This window comes from Lynx canadensis, chromosome A1 (genome assembly GCF_007474595.2).
Source record: "Lynx canadensis isolate LIC74 chromosome A1, mLynCan4.pri.v2, whole genome shotgun sequence".
Classification (NCBI taxonomy): domain Eukaryota; kingdom Metazoa; phylum Chordata; class Mammalia; order Carnivora; family Felidae; genus Lynx; species Lynx canadensis.
The window spans coordinates 231314264-231331099 of NC_044303.2; the positions used below are offsets into that span (position 1 = coordinate 231314264).

Here is a 16836-nt window from a genome sequence, read left to right on the forward strand (position 1 = left end):
GACAGTGAACTGGCCTGGAATGACAGTGGGGGGGGGTGCAGAACAAAGGCCTCTGCCTGCTGGGTGTGGAGTGCCCAGTGGGGAGCATACATGGAAAGAAGATTGCTGGCCATTTAGTGGGAGAGAAAATACAAGTGTCATTTCGAAGAAGAGAGTTCCCCCAATCGTTTTTCAAAGGGAACTTGTACTTTATTAGTGTTTAACATAGGTTTATCTGGAGTCTTATAAGAATTTAAGGTTGGGTACAAGCAGAAACAAGAAGAACCGGGTGCCAGGAGAAGTTGATGGGAGGCAGGATACAGGGGAAAGACAAAGCAGGGGGGAAGTGTGGAGAACAGCACCCGGACCCATCCACAGCAATCCACAGCACCCAGAAGTCCTGCCATGGATAGAGACCCTTCAAGAGAACTCAAAGTCCACCTCTTGCTTCCTTCCTGGTCCTTTTGGGATGTGGGAGACAACAGGAGGAGGCAGAACCAAGGACCTGACCATCACATTTCATGTGTATGAACTCAGTTCTGACTAATGTTTGACTTCAGGATTCCAAAATTCTTAGATAAAATTCAACACAAGAAAACAAGAGCTTTTTATGTGTACCATCTGGTGACCGGCCCCCCGCCAAAAAAAAAAAAAAATAAGAGCAAAAGAAAAAGCTTATCATCTCATTTGTGTTTCTCTAAGTAGATGAAAATAAAACTTAAGACTTCATTATAAATTTAGAACTATGGCATTAATTAGGGCCACACCGAAAACATTGTGTTCGCATGGAACCATTAAGCATTGATATTGCATTTGTTTTGAATTCTTTTTCCTTTTTAATGCTTTGGAATAATATTTGAATAGCTTAGTTCACTAAGTTGTATGAATGGGAAATATGTTAAAAATTAAATACTAATTATACAATATAGCTAAAATATAGAGATAGATAGATTTACTACACCAACTGCTTTTAATTATAACCAGTCAATTGTAGAAATGGCTTTATTAACTCTTTTTTAGTGGTTTCATCATTATTAAGATCATTAAACCCAAATAATTTTAAAGTAAAGCACACACATGCAAATAAACACACATACAGAAAACAATACTTATAGCTTAAACTTTTGTACAAATGGAATATCCTTTCTGAAATATTATGATACAGTGGGTGTGGCTGTCACCCAGATGCATGTACGGGACATGGTCACAGTGATTACGAACTTTCTCTCTCTCGAGTGGGCACCAAGCAAGCACTGGTAAAACTGTACATCAGGGGAAAGTTGTTTGCTGCTTCCTTCTCGCATTTTTAGTGGACCCACTGACATGCTTGGCCACTTTCCCTGGGTTCTACCTATTACCACCAGCTGTGCAGGAACGTCACAGAAGCTAATGCCCTCCCTGACAGCCCTGTCCCATGTCCTTCCCTCTTCTGTCCCTGGTCCTGCTCTGCCGAGACATGACATATGTGAAACACCATATTCGTTTCCCAGATTAGGGACTTCGAGGCCAGGAGTTCTGGGGGAATTGCAACTTTTTCTGTTTTCGTTTTGTTGGTGGATGAAAGTAATTCCTACAGCATATTCGGATTTATCTGATGGCCCACTTCCTGTGAATGATGCATACCCTCATTTTATCTCTAAGCTGGTATAATGAGCTGCGGTAGCCACTGGAGACATTTGTACACAGAAAGCGTTTTGTTTATTCGCCCCCCCCCCCTTAAATGAGGGATATTACTCAGTTTCGAAAAGTCAAGTTCCAACAAATCTGAGAAACTCTGCTGTCACAGGTAATAGAGTCTCCCTCCTCATTCACTCGACAAACATTTGTTGAACATCTGCTATGTGCCTGGCACTGCACTTGGGGTAGGGTAAGAGATCCCTCAGGGAACAGAAACAGACTTGCCCCGGGGCACCTGGGTGGCTCAGTTGGTTAAGTGTCCAGCTCTTGATCTCAGCTCAGGTCATGATCTCGCAGATAATGAGATCGAGTCCCACATCAGGGTCTGCGCTGGCAGCATGGAACCTGCTTGGGATTCTCTCTCTTCCTCTCTGTCTGTCCCTCCCTCTCCCCCACTCACACTCTATATCTCTCTCTCTCTCTCTCAAAATAAATAAATCAATATTGGGGTGCTTGGGTGGCTCAGTCGGTTGACCTTCCGACTTCGGCTCAGGTCATGATCTCGCGGTTCCTCACTTCAAGCCCCATGTTGGGCTCTGGGCTGACAGCTCAGCACCTGGGGTCTGCTTCACATTCTGTGTCTCCCCCTCTTCTGTCTGCCCTTCCTCAGCTCATGCTCTGTCTCTCTCTGTCTTTCAAAAATAACAAATAAACATTTTTTTAAAAAACCTTTATAAATAAATACTGAGAAAGAAAAGGGAAAAAAAAGCAGACTGGCCCTCCAAGAACCAAGATTCTAGCAGACAGTCCCCGACAAGATACATAATAAAGAAGTTAGAACCTGACAAGGGATATGAAGAATTCCGTAACGGATTAAGGGAAAACAAGAACTGGATCGGGGAGGGGTACGGATCAGGGTGCAGTTTTAAATAGTGTGGGTGGAGTAGCTTCACAAAGAAAGTCACATTTTCACACCTTTGAAAGGGTGGGGGTTTAGCCATGTGCTCGGCACATCTGTGGGATGAATGAGTTTTCTGTGATAAGACAACTGAATAGGGAAAGTGCCAAATTATAATGGTTCGTGCCAAACCATAATTTTTCAATCCCTGAGGGACGTTGAATTCAAAAAAAGAAGACAGTATTACTGAAGGAGCTGTGTTCTTTTTTTCATGTAAATGCAGAAATATTCAAATATAGCTTTGCTAATGAAAACTCCATGAAACAGTCTGTCTGTTAACAAACCCATTTGTTTCAGTCTTAATTTAAAAATCGGACTAAAACTTAAAGGACAGCGAGAAGACTCATCTAGAAACATACTGCAAGGAGGGTTTTTTTTTTTCCCATGTACTTATTTTTAAAAAATCAAAACTATTTTGGCTAACAAGAACATCAGAATTTAATGTGACTTTGTTAATTAATCTAATACCTGAGTTAAGCGTGACATGCGTTGGTCTTAGTGTTCCGACTGGCTCTAATTGTGACTTTCTTACTTTCCCGAGCTTCTTAGATGAGAGTCCTTGTGTCCGTTCTGGTTCCTCATTTGCTTCTGGTTCCTTTGAAATGCTGAGAGAATTTTCCAATTAAGCCTAATTTTAACATTTTGCACATCAATCCCACAGCCCGTTAAGACAGAGGTTAAATGTAATTAAGTCTCAGGAGTGAGAAACATCTTTCGTCCTCCTATCTACTTCATGCAATGAGTATGTGCCATATTTTTATAGAGAAATGTCCACCCATTATGAAGTTACAATCACCTTTCTTAAAATCTAGAACTCGAAAGGAAGTATGTTTGACGTTTGACCGCTGAGGTATTCATCGAAGTGAGGCAATCACATCTAAGGAGAACACGGGTTTGCTTGCTTTTTCCTTTGTGGGCTTTAATTCAGTTCAGTGAAATGCATTGTAGCAACAGCTTCACGGGGAAAAAACCTGTTTCAGTTTACGTGGCGACAGCTTCTGACTCTCTAAGTTAAAAGCTGTTCCCTGTGCTCTTGCAGATAAGGAGACAAGGAGGCATCCAGCTCCTGGTGGACCTGCTGGATCACCGGATGACGGAGGTCCACCGTAGTGCCTGTGGGGCCTTGAGAAACTTGGTGTATGGGAAGGCCAATGACGATAACAAAATCGCCCTGAAAAACTGCGGCGGCATCCCAGCACTGGTGAGGTTACTCCGCAAGACCACCGACCTGGAGATCCGGGAGCTGGTCACAGGTGAGCATCCTTGTTAACAGACGCCTGCCTCTCAAGATGAAATCACCATTACCCAGCATGGTAGCAAAAGTGCTAACCAAGTATGGTTGAGCAGGGCCTCTCAGAGGGCTCCCACCGTGGGCAGGTCCCAGTACGCATGTGCGGAACAAGGGACTCCACGGATCATCTAATTTCACACACGTGGAGTAGCCAAATTAGAGCATTAGAATCCAGGAACCATTACCCTCCTAAAATTCTATGACCATATTTCAGTTCTGTCCCTTGATTTGCAAGTGGTTCAGCATCTTACAATACCTATAGGTCATCAATAAAATGGCATTTAACAAAAATTGATAAAAGGACAAAATACGTGAGTGACCGTTAGGAAGGTGGATATTCTTGTTTATAACGTGGCTAGGAAGAGAGGTCTTAGTGTACTTAACAAGAGAGGTCTTAGTGTACTTAACAGTTATTTTCTTGAAAAAAAAAAATGTATGCCTAGTCCACGTTCCCAGGTGATAGGATTACATATTAGGGAATTTTTCGAACGTGAACATGAGAGAAAGCCTTTCTGTGAACGTAGAACTTTTGAGCTTTGTAAAGTGGAGATCTCTAGAGTAGCGCCTCAGAGAGCCACGAGGATTTGAAGAGTGAGAACTTGTAAGCATTTAGCAGTACCTTTCTTGGAATACGTGTGAATGCAGTAAAATGCGTGTGAATGCCATCACTCTCGTCCCTCACCTCCGAAATGTGCAGTTTTACTTGTTGGAATGCTAACAACAGAAGTGGCCTCAAGATGGGATTTTGGATTATTCCTCTTGGTGACCCATATTGTTGGCGATATTCGGGTTTGGGTTCATCAAAGTTCCCCTGCAGGCGTTTGGCAAACGGATTGCAAAGTTGACTCAAGAAAAGGGTCTCTTAATCCTCCGTGATGCTACTGATCTTCCTTCTGTCTTGATTCTAAAACTTCCTTGTAGCTATGCTCATGAGGTATATGTGATCTTGTTTATTTAAGAAAATACATTACCCAAGCTGAGTGGCATCAATTTTGGTTCAATGTGAGGTCAAGACTCTCAGCCTCAGCGTATTTTCTTAAAGGTACACCCTTCAAGATTATTGTCACATTTCTTTTGCACTCTTAGCTAAAATAGAACTAGACCCCAGTTCCTTTTTTTGTTTTGTTTTCATTTGTTTTGTTTTGTTTTCATTTCTCTAAGTGGAGAATTGTCCTCATGGAAGAATATCGTCGTTAAGTTTACAGTGCTATTAAAATGATGGTTCACACCAAACTAATATGGGTCATTAAAGGTAAAACTATTATTATCAGATATTATGATGTGTAGGACCGTTTGGGGGTAAGTTAAGTAATTGAAAATGCGCCTTGCCATTATGGTTATGAACCCCCATCCCTACTTTCATATTGAGAGAAAGGACTCAATACGTGTGATGGAAAACATCATGGCGCTTCTGGGCATGAAGGCCGTGCCAATGGGAGCACGAGGCCAACAGAACTAAAGCAGCACCTTGTGCTGTGCACATGATGCGTCCATTTCATGATTTCAAAATTTTACCGAAATTTGGATTTTCCCCAACACAAACCCTCTTTGGTGGCTTATCTCGTTGCCAAGGAAATTCGGCCACATGCAAAAGGCTGAGGTGATTGATGGCTTAAACCAGAAAGAAAATGACAGCATACCTCTGTCCCATGACATCGTCCACTACAACATGCTCCTGCCTCTTCTGATACTGGAAGCCACTCCAAAACACTGCTTCTGACAGATGCCGGATGTCTCCCATTTTATGCATCTGGGCAACATGGAAAATTTCTATGTGAGCCTCGTGTGTAAACATCAGAGGCAGGTAACCTCTTCAGAATGTCAAGAAGTTTCCTTTCTTGGCAAAGCTTTGTACCCATTGTCATGTCACGACTCAGTGTTTCTTCATAAGCATGTGCTGGGGGCTGAAACTCAATTCCACTTCCCCTCCTGAAAGAAATGCTGTCTTCTGTCGTGACTCCATCCAAGCCACTGGGGCTGAACAGTTCCGGAAAGACAGTGCTTGCTACTTCAGTAGATACTTTCTGCCGTTCCGGAGCCATGGACTTATCACGCATGGCTGAACTTCATGCATGAGTTTTACTTTTCCCAAAGAAAAACATGTTGTTAAAACATTTTGATGGGTCGAAGCCCATGGCTTCTGAGGTTTCCCTGGTAGATACTCTTGAAAAACAATAAGCATCTTGGCAAAGCTACTGCTCTAGAAAGAGAAGTTAGAAGCAAGCATGTGCAAGAACGTTCCAGCATGGAAGGAATTGCTGCTGCGGGCCAGTCTGTAATAACAAAGCCTTCTGAACCCCCATGCTGGCAGAAATCTGAGGGTGCCTGGAAACCGGCAAGGTTCTGCTGACTTCTGTTTAGACATAGCATCAATGATGCAGATCCAGCGACAGCTGATTCTACTGCCTGAACCAAAGTAAAAGGATTCAAATGAATATCCCTCAAAGAGCTTTAGAGGGTCATTTTCATCTTCAGCACCATCCCAGCACTCATCTGCCAAGGTGAGCTATGAAAGCTTGGATTCCGTTGGCTCCTGGGGAACTTTGGGAATCCAGTATTTTAGTACAGCTAACTGATTTAACCTCGAGGACATCAAATCGTCCATTTTTCTTATCTTTCTCTTTCCACGCCTCCTCTGAGACTCTTGTCTCCCCGCAAGCCTGGCAAATGCTTTGCTACACTAAGCCCACGGTCTCCGTTCATCCTTATTGTTCATTTCTCAGATGCTTTGGAATTTCTGCGGCCATCAGGCGTGTGCTAACCCTTGGACATCTGCACAGGCGGGGCTGATGTTCAGCAGACCCACACCGGCACTGCCATATTTACGACAAAGCCCACTGGGATGGTTGGAGGCTCTGTTGGGAACTCTCCCACCCATGTAGTGCCGGCTGCTAGATAAAAAGGGAAGTTTCTGACAAATGTGTCCACGTTTTAGAAACTTAATTAGATGAGCACCAAGGCTCATGATGGCCCTGGAGGATGGAGTAATAAAAGCTGCTCTTCACTGCTGCTGTCACATTGTCACAAGGACCCTCCTTTTTTTCTAATATGAAATTTATTGTCAAATTGGTGTCCATACAACACCCAGTGCTCATCCCAACAGGTGCCCTCCTCAATGCCCATCACCCACCCTCCCCTCCTTCCACCCCCCATCAACCCTCAGATTGTTCTCAGTCTTTAAGAGTCTCTTACGGTTTGGCTCCCTCCCTCTCTAACTTTTTTCTTCCTTCCCCTCCCCCCATGGTCTTCTGTTAAGTTTCTCAGGATCCATAAGAGTGAAAACATATGGTATCTGTCTTTCTCTGGATGACTTATTTCACTTAGCATCACACTCTCCAGTTCCATCCATGTTGCTACAAAGGGCCATATTTCATTCTTTCTCATTGCCACATAGTACTCCATTGTGTACATAAACCACAATTTCTTTATCCATTCATCAGTTGATGGACATTTAGACTCTTTCCATAATTTGGCTATTGTTGAAAGTGCTGTTATAAACATTGGGGTACAAGTGCCCCTATGCATCAGCACTCCTGTATCCCTTGGGTAAATTCCTAGCAGTGCTATTGCTGGGTCATAGGGTAGATCTATTTTTAATTTTTGAGGAACCTCCACACTTTTCCAGAGCGGCTGCACCAGTTTGCATTCCCACCAACAGTGCAAGAGGGTTCCCGTTTCTCCACATCCTCGCCAACATCTATAGTCTCCTGATTTGTTCATTTTAGCCACTCTGACCGGCGTGAGGTGGTATCTCAGTGTGGTTTTGATTTATGTTTCCCTGATGAGGAGTGACATGGAGCATCTTTTCGTGTGCCTGTTGGCCATCTGGATGTCTTCTTTAGAGAAGTGTCTATTCATGTTTTCTGCCCATTTCTCCACTGGATTATTTGTTTTTCGGGTGTGGAGTTTCCTTAAAGTCTTTTTGGAATTAGGTTATATGTGCATACATGAATTAATAGAATAGTGATTTAAGTAGTGAAGCAACTATGCCCTTTACTTCCATTGTAATTCTTCAGCAGGCTAATTCCAAGTGTAGCAAGGAGTAACAACATGGTACATGATGGATCCCTGCCAGTACAAGGGAGCTTTTTCTCTTGAATTCCTCTCCCTGAATATTAGCAAATGCATGAAAACCAGTGCGTGTTAGAATACACTGGGAGGGTGAAGTTGCCTTTGAATTCCTCTTTAGATATTTACAAGCTGGGATGTTTTATAAACAAATATTGGAAAGAACAGTGTTGGTTATTTTTTAAAAAAAATAATAAAGCATGTTTCTAAACGAGATTTTTAGATTAGATAGAGCCAAGCCCTATAACCAGAAGGATCTAGAGTGCCAAATTATAACCAATAAAAAACTAGAAGAAAGAAATGTTCTTGGAGAGCTTTAAATTATTTACTGAGTATTCCTTGGCAAACTGTTTGAACAATAATAAAATGTTAAAATTGAGCTATTTACATGCATTTACATTGAACACATAGACATACATGCTTTAGAAAAAAGCTGCCTGTTTGCACTGCAGTGTCTATCCACAGCAGAATATATTCTGCCTCTGCCTATTAGGCCTTGCAATAAATAATTTTCTTCCTATGCAATAATTGCTATGAGATGATCAGAATTTTATTTAAATCCAGTTGAAGCTATTATATGCTAGCAATTACTAGAAATATCCAAATAAACTTTGGTTACAAATCCTGCATGTCCTTTGGGCTTGACTAATATAATTTTTCTCTCTCTAAATATGGATATAATCAACCTACATTTTGAAATGCCCAACTAAAGATTTCAGAATGCTTTACAAATCACGATAAGCCACTTTTTATTAAACCATAAAACCTAATAAATAACTTTTATTTCTGTTGAAAGCAAGTGTCCTGAAGAGTTCTGCTTCTCCAAGAGCTGTGTTTTCTTCCATCTTATGTTTCAGATACTCAAATAGTCTATCCTGATTTAACTAATGAAAGAGATAAGCCTCAGTTTATTTTACTGACTAGCATTAGGTCCGTTGATTTCAAGCCGCGTCGGTTAGAAGTTGACTTGTGTACACCCCACCCCCAAATTCATATGTGGGTGGTTCCTTAATCTCATATAGCTGGTGTCCTTACGAAGAGAAGAAATTTGGACACGGACACATACAGGGAGGGGTCATGTGAACATAAAGGCAGAGATGGGGTAATGCTTTTGCGAGGCAAGGAGCGCCACACAGATGGCCCGAAAACACCAGAACCCAGGAGGGGGGCCCAGAGCAGATTCTCCTCACAGCCTCGGAAGGAACCAATGCCAGTGACATCTTCATCTTTGACTTCCAGCCTCCAGAACTCTGACCATGTAAGTTTCGGTTGTTTAGTTCACTCGATCTGCGGTGGCAGCCCTAGGAATCTATTACAGACCCAGATTGAGGGAGTTTTTCATCTTTTCCCAGATGTGAGCAAACACATGTGTTGGCCCAGGAAAGAAGACAATGCGAATAAATGCAGAACCATGAGGGCGTAATAGTGTTGCCAGGTTTAAAATAAAGAAGACCCTGTTGGCCTCATTCCATAATGCATCTTTTTTTTTAATGTTTATTTATTTATTTTTGAGAGACAGAGAGAGAGAGAGAGGGAGACAGAGAATCCCAAGCAGGCTCTGCAGCTGTCAGTGCGGAGCCTGATGCAGGGCTTGAACCCATGAACCATGAGATCATGACCTGAGCTGAAACCAACAGTCAGTCACTTGACCGACTGAGTCACCCAGGCACCCATAATGCATCTTTTTAAAGCAATTACTTGTGAAGGATCTGAAGTGGCAAAGATGATAATTTAATGCACTTTAGTATTTTTAATCAAAGTAATGGATCTATATGGTCAAAAAATGAAATTGCATAAAAATGCTTATAATGAAAACAAGAGTCCCCAGCTGCCTCATCTGTCCTCTGGTTTTGGACATGCGCAGCCTCTCAGAGGCTTTCAGCCTTAGCCTCTGCTTTGTCTTTTAGTTTTCTCCTGTTTATTCCATGCCTTTAAATAATATGCTTATTTCACTCTATATAATTCAATGATCATAGTCTTTTCATTACTGACTTTCTAGTATGGTAGAGAAGGATTTTTCACATTTTCACCACTCATGCCTTTTCCTTTCCCATTATTTTTGGTTCCTCAGTACATTCAGTCAGTAACTTCAAGGTTAAGCCTCTATTTCTTCTGTATAATAAGGACATGGTCTCATCACCCATATTATAAGATAAAAATAATAGTACTCTTCTGTCCTCACCCTTCTTCACAACCTCTGTCGCCGTAGTTGACTTTGACATTGTCAAGGTTGGATGTATTTGCAATCTATTCTGTCACCATAGTCAGTCTTCCAGGGTTTTCTATAGCTTGATTCAAAAGTTGAAAGCCAGAGATTAGCCTTTGCATTATGATGGAAGAGCGGATCCATGTGGTACCCAGCCATCACATTTCTTTCCCAACGAGTCCAAAGTAATGATCCTTGTCAAAGGAGTACATTTCTGGCATCATATCTAACAGATCCTTCATCATCTATAATGCCCACCAACTCAACTTTGTCCATGATTTCTATCATCATTAATTCCCTGGTTTTCCAGAGAGCTCATGAACAGAACCCTCTATTTTGGGGGCAGAATTAGATGACTGCTCTCTAGAACTGCTGTATTGCTCCTCAGGTTTGGAATGTCTGTCTCCTAGATCCCAGGCCCTCCTCTTTCTTGGTTTATTCTTTTATAACTTCCAAATATTAATTAAGGTGCTTAGGTGATGAAATTCTGAAAATGTCGCTAAATCCTCATACATGATTGACATTTATTAGATATGGAGGGATAGAAATTATTTTTCTCAGGAATATTTTCTATGATATAATTTTATCCTTGAGACATAAAAGTCTGTGGTGATATATCTAGGTATTTTCCTTTTTAAAAATTCACTGATATTAGACATTTTCAGTTTAAAGAGTCATGATCTACGGTGCCAGAAAACTATCTTTTTATTTTTTTTAATTTATTCATTTTCTCTATCCTCTCTTTTTAGGATTATTGATAGTCAGATTTTGGACCTCTTGGACTTTTCCTCTCTCTTATATTTGCTTACGTAATTTGGAGTCCTTTTTCTTTTTATCATACATGGTGAGAGATCCCTTCAGTATCCCACATTACTCTCAACCTACCCATGAGGGAGTTTTTTGCAGGGATATACTGAGATACTATTAGTGGTATTAACAGTGTTCTTATTTCAATCTTAAGAACTCCCCTTTGTGTTTTTTTATAACCTCTGTACTTATTCTATGAATGTAAACAATTCTGGAATTTTAATCAGGATATTATTTTGAACTAAGATTTGTTTTCTGTTCATCATGAATCATCTGACTTTTCTCTGTTGTCATTTCTTTCTATTTGTTTATATGGGGGTCTTCTCATTGATTTTGCACACTTACTTTAAATGCATAGAGACCAGTGGTCTACACATTTTTTTTTTTTTGATGAAAGAAGATGTTACTTTAATAAAGGTTTATACACAGTGTAGTTTCAAGCAATTGAGGACACGGCTATTTCCATATGCTTCTACACATAAATTTATAAAACCATGTATTTTAAGGAAAGATGCTACTTGAATGACTGTTTATACACAGTGAACTTTCAAATTATGTAAACAGTCCAAGTGCCAATCAACTGATGAACAGGTAAAGATTTGGTATACACACACAGACACACACACACATGCAATGGAATATTACTCAACCATAGAAAAACGATGAATTCTTTGTTCATTTTTAACAGAAAGAGTAGAGAGTTTGAGCTCTGTGTTTACCCATGAAGCTTGTTAACTGTGAACTTGACTTCAGGTGAGCAGGTAAGCATGAGCTGTTGTGATGGGGAATCCTTTAAGGATCTTGATGAGGAGAGCTTTTCTCTAAGGCTCAGATATCCACATTAGCTTTTCCATTTTCCTCCCGTGCAGTCAATCTCTTTGGAGAATATTCTTCTGAGTTGTTTATTTGTCTGCCCTTTAGGGAGGGGCCAGCAATTTTCTGGCTGCTGGGTATTTTTTCCACCTGGATAGGAGTGGACAGTGTGGGGGAGAGGTGTTCTCTGCACCCAGGCAGGAATGGATAATGAGAGGGTGGGCAGCTGTTTCCTTTGCATCAGTCACCCTTGGGTACCCTCCCTTCTCATTTCTACATTCCCTGTGCCTGCCTTCTCTGAGCATGAATCTTCCCGAGGTTCCACCAGGACAGGCAGTCACCACATTGGATCATTGGCATGGAGTCCCCTCTGTGTTCATCCTGGGCTGTGCTGGCTTCCATTGCAACTTCATCAGCCAACTCCCCTCCATCTGGTTTGCATCTTACAGAAACATGATAAAATGTCTCATCTACTGGGTTACTCCCTCCATTCTCTTCTTTATTCCATTATGTCCCTATTAATAATCTCTTGCCTGCATAAATTCTGAACAGTTCCATAGATAAGACAAAGTGTGAATATTACTAAGTATTGTCTCTATTGCTGATAGAAGCCAACGTGGAAGCATTTCTTTAGGTCTGTTAGCCAAGACAGTTTACTATTGCAGAAAAAGTCTAGGGTGTAACATTAACTAAATACCCTTCATGGAAAGAGACACTGGAATAGAGGGGAAGCATTTTCCTCCAACCTGTTTTTTTCTAATCCTATTGGCTGTGATCACCTAGAGGCATGGCTCATCTCTCCAAAGCAGGAGCTAAGCATTTTTCAAGGTAGCCTTTCCTCTATCTTCCTGGGTTTTTTGGTGATAACCTGGGACTCCTGGTGGGCATTTTATATATTATATTAAAAGGCACTGAAATGGATGTGGGTAGCACATCATTTAAATCAAATCCAGGGTCACTGTGTTCCCAAAGTGTGAAATTAAATCCCACACTTATTTCTTATCCCAAATAATGTCCACCATGTTGTCTAACATAGCATATCGGAGGTTCTTCCATAAGATTAAACAGCATCACAAAGATAAAAATGAATAGAGACGTTCCAATAATGAAATGCCAGCAATGCAGAGATGCTTCGAATTTTAATATAAACCCCTCCAAATATCAAATTCCCAAGGAGAAATTAAAAATCAAAGTTTCAATCCACTTTTATGTTGGAGTCCAAAGACATTAAAGTTCAAAGGAATTAAAACCTAAAAATCAATATCTCTTGCCATTGTGTGTTAAAGTTCAAAGTCTACAATTCTTAAGCTAACTAAAGTATAAAAATCATCCTCCCCAACCTTTCAATTCCTCGCAGCCTCTGCCAGAAGTCTTCACTGTCCCTCCATCCCTCTTTAAGTAGCTCAGAGCTACCTCACGCAGGAATTGTTGATATACTTTAAGGGCCTCAAAGATGCATTGTTCCAGTGTGAAATCCTACCCATGACTCTCCAGGGGTGTGAACGCTGGCCCATGATGTGTCATCTTTAGAAAAGGAGCCATGCTAAGCCCTGAGAGCAGTTATCCCAACACAGGTGTGTACCCCAGTAGCAGCCCCAGACAAGGCCATGACAGGTACCCAGTGAAGTCTGTGTCTGTTACATCTTGCTGCTACAACATATTTCCACAAACCTAGCCACTGAAAACAATGCAGTTTATTATCTTCCAGTTCTGGAGGTTAGAAGTCCAACATAAGTCTCACCGTGCTAAAATCAGGATGTCAACAGGGCTGTGTTCCTTTCTGGAAACTTTAGGGTAGGTTGTTGCCTTTTCTGGCTACTGGAGCTGCCCACATCCCTGGACTGATACCCACTTCCCCTGTTGACTGAGACCCACTTCCCCTGTTGACTGAATACCCACTTCCCCTGTTGGCTGGAGACCCACTTCCCCTGTTGACTGGAGACCCACTTCCCCTGTTGACTGGAGACCCATTTCCCTTGTTGACTGGAGACCCACTTCCCCTGTCATCAGAGCCAGCAGCATCACATCTCTGAGAAGTCTTCTGTAGGCACATTTCCCTCCGACTGCCGCCAGGAGTGAATCTCTAAGATAATCTGCCCATCTTAAATTAATCACATTTTCAATAAAAGGTAACATATTCATAGCTTATGGGGATTAGGGCATGGAAATTTTTGGAGGACCATTATTCTGCCAACCACAGTATTTGAGGGAAGATGAGTAATTAGAGATCTTTTTGGATGTAGTCAGTCAGGAGAAGCCAGTCTGGTGGTGCCTGACTTCCAGGGTCCACCATCGGTGAGCTTAAATTGAATCAGGGGACAAAATGCAAGCAAAAGGTAAATTGTGGTGTCACGCATTTACTGGTTGAAGGGAAGATTAATCCTTCCATGAAATTGGAAACATTGCTGCCCTCTTGCAACATTTAGATATTGGCAGTGGAAGCCACCCCAACACTAGGCATCTCAGCTGTGATTTGACCGGAAAAGCATGAGCAGTGTAGGTGATACAGTAAAGGGATTTATTATCTGGGTGAGACTTGGTACAACGTAGGAGCTAGTGAAGACGTCTGAGGAAGGCTGTGTTTGGTGCTGAATGTGAAGTTGACGTGGGCCAGGAGGTAGAGATCAGGATGACAGGCTCGCTATGAAGAAGGGAAGCTCAGGAAGACCAGCTGGCACCTGTGAGGGTAGAGAGGCACCCTCTTCTGCCTCCCGTTGGCTGAATATTGGCCTCATGAGAAAAACACAAAACCTGGCTCCTTTGGCCACGGCGTTCCACGCGTGCCTGCTGCGGGACACGGAGAGCTGAAGAAGGAGAAGTAGTGAGAACAGCAGCTTTGCCGCTGGCCGTGGCCCCACACCCAGAAGGCGAGGCCATGAAAGTGCACACAGGCCACGGCAAAGCTTGGTGCCCTGGGCCTACAGCCATCAGAGTTCAGCACCTGCTGCTTCCCTGGCACCTGCCAGGTTGCCTGCAGATTTCTCCTGTGGACATCATTACCCTGGAAACTAGGAGGAAAGGGAATTCTGGGAGGCATCGTTCCAGCTCAGCTAGGCTGACACAGCACAACCGCCCCCTCTCGCCCCCCGCCGCCACCTCACGCCACACCGGGTCTTACTGAAGTGACTTCATTCCCTTCCTGCAGATCTGACACCTTTGATTTTTAATTTCCTCTTTGGAGGTTGGGTTTCTTGGCTGTGTAGTGCCACACAGAGTGTGGCACACCTCCACTGCCACATGTCAGTCCTCTGCCACCAGGGTTATTTCCCCGAGCTGCCCTGTGGAACCCTGACATTGTCTATCCCTACAAAGCCTGCAGAGTCTCCCTCAACAGAAACTCGGGCATCTGGGGGCACCCCCGCTCTGTGCCCGCTTGTCCCTTTTCCAGGCCCCGGGATCCAGGCCTGCCGTCACCTCTTTCAGCTGCTCTTACTGGATGCCTCTCCTCCTCTGCTGCAATTCCCAGGAAGGTTCAGTTAAGTTTCCATCTGTTGAACTTGCTTCTGCATTTGGACTCTCTTTTTAGCGTGTTAGGGACAGCAGCGTTGGCTAGAATTGAGTCCTGCCTTCCTTTACTTTTCCTTTGCTTTCAAACATGAAAGCATGGCTCTGGCAGCAGCATGCCTTTCTAGCATTCCTCTAGATTCCAGAACAGGAATTGGCAAACCTTATCTGTAAAAGGCCAGATGATAACTATTTTAGCTCGTCGGCTATAACGTCTCTGTTACAACTACCCAATTCTACCTATGTTGGGTGAAAACAGCTATAGACAGTACATAAAAAGTTGGATGTAGCTATGTTTCAATAAAACTTTATGTATAAAGGCAAATAGCTAGCCCTCAGGCCATAGTTTATAGAACCCTCTACTACACCCGCTTTTACCCTCTTTTCCACACCAACTTCTGAACAAAATGAAGAATGAAGCCACATTATCAAATCATTACTCTTAGAAGTCAGATTGGAAGCCAGGTTCTAGGCCTGTTTACCAAGCGGGTTTGCTAATAATGAAGCCCGGAATTAGGCAGACGTATCCACTATTGCACAGGCATCAGTTGGGTCAGGGAAGCCTTCCTGTTCCTCTGACAGCCCCCTGGGACATATCCTGCGGAGACTAGAGGAACCAGAGTTTCCTCTGGCCACTCATTCCCAAGAGGAGGAAGGACAGACAGAGCTGAGCCAAACGATGCATGCCGCTGATTGTTTGGACAAGTCCCTCCTCCTACCAGGGGAAGAGTGAGTGAGGGTCTGTGCTCCAGTAATCGTGCTCCATCCACAGGAAGGAAACAGCAGGCCTGAAGAATTCCGCAGCACTCCATCGAAGGGAAGAAGAGACAGGTGTTTGTGGTTGGTCTGCCACTTGCCCCCAACTCATTTCCTAATCTGCTACATAGCTCACGCATTCTTTAGAGAGATGTCTGCTCTTGCCTCCTCTCAATTGTCATTTTCACCATATTAGGGTTATCTCTCTATAGCAGATAGCCCGATTATAACCAAATGCGAACAGCAAAACTTACAACCCTCCACACAGCACTAGTTCTGATTCCTAATTTCCTCCCCAGCCAGGCCACGTCTAACCAAGTTGGAAAAGTCACACCATTACCTTCCTGCTCACCCCGTTCTTAATTCTAGAGATTGAAGCCAGTCCGTAGGCTATGAGTCTCATTCGTTCATTCGTTAGACTCATGTTTGTTGAGCATGTACTGGGTGGCAGTGAGGCGTAGGTCCTCTGGATACAGGTGTTTGGTGAATACCCAGGTACCTTCTAGCCATAGGCCACCCCTGGGGCATGGCCCTCTTCCTAATGGCCAAGATGGCCATGCTGGTGTTCAGGGAGCTAGGCGGAGGAGGGCAGAAATAAAAGGCATAGCTGGAGGGGGTCTTGGGTTTCCGTTCATTTACATGTAAAGAAGTAGAAAAAATCAAAACTTTGAGTGTGATTTTAATATCCATTAACAGAGCTGTTGTGGAACGTTGCAGACTTAAAATTCAGAGCCCTGCTCTCAGAGGGCTTGTGTTGTGGTGGACAAGACAGACAATAAACCTGTCATTTCAAGAAGCGCTATGATGAAAAATGGAGCAGGCTAAGGAGATTAGAAA

The 16836-nt window shown here is 42.8% G+C and overlaps 1 protein-coding gene across 1 annotated transcript in view; it reads left to right on the forward strand.

The window, feature by feature from the left end:
- The window catches only part of CTNND2 (catenin delta 2), a 946486-nt gene that overhangs the window by 717999 nt on the left and 211651 nt on the right, over positions 1-16836 (forward strand). The window contains 1 exon segment of the mRNA XM_030332482.1: positions 3594-3807. Coding sequence (XP_030188342.1) covers positions 3594-3807 — 214 coding nt within the window.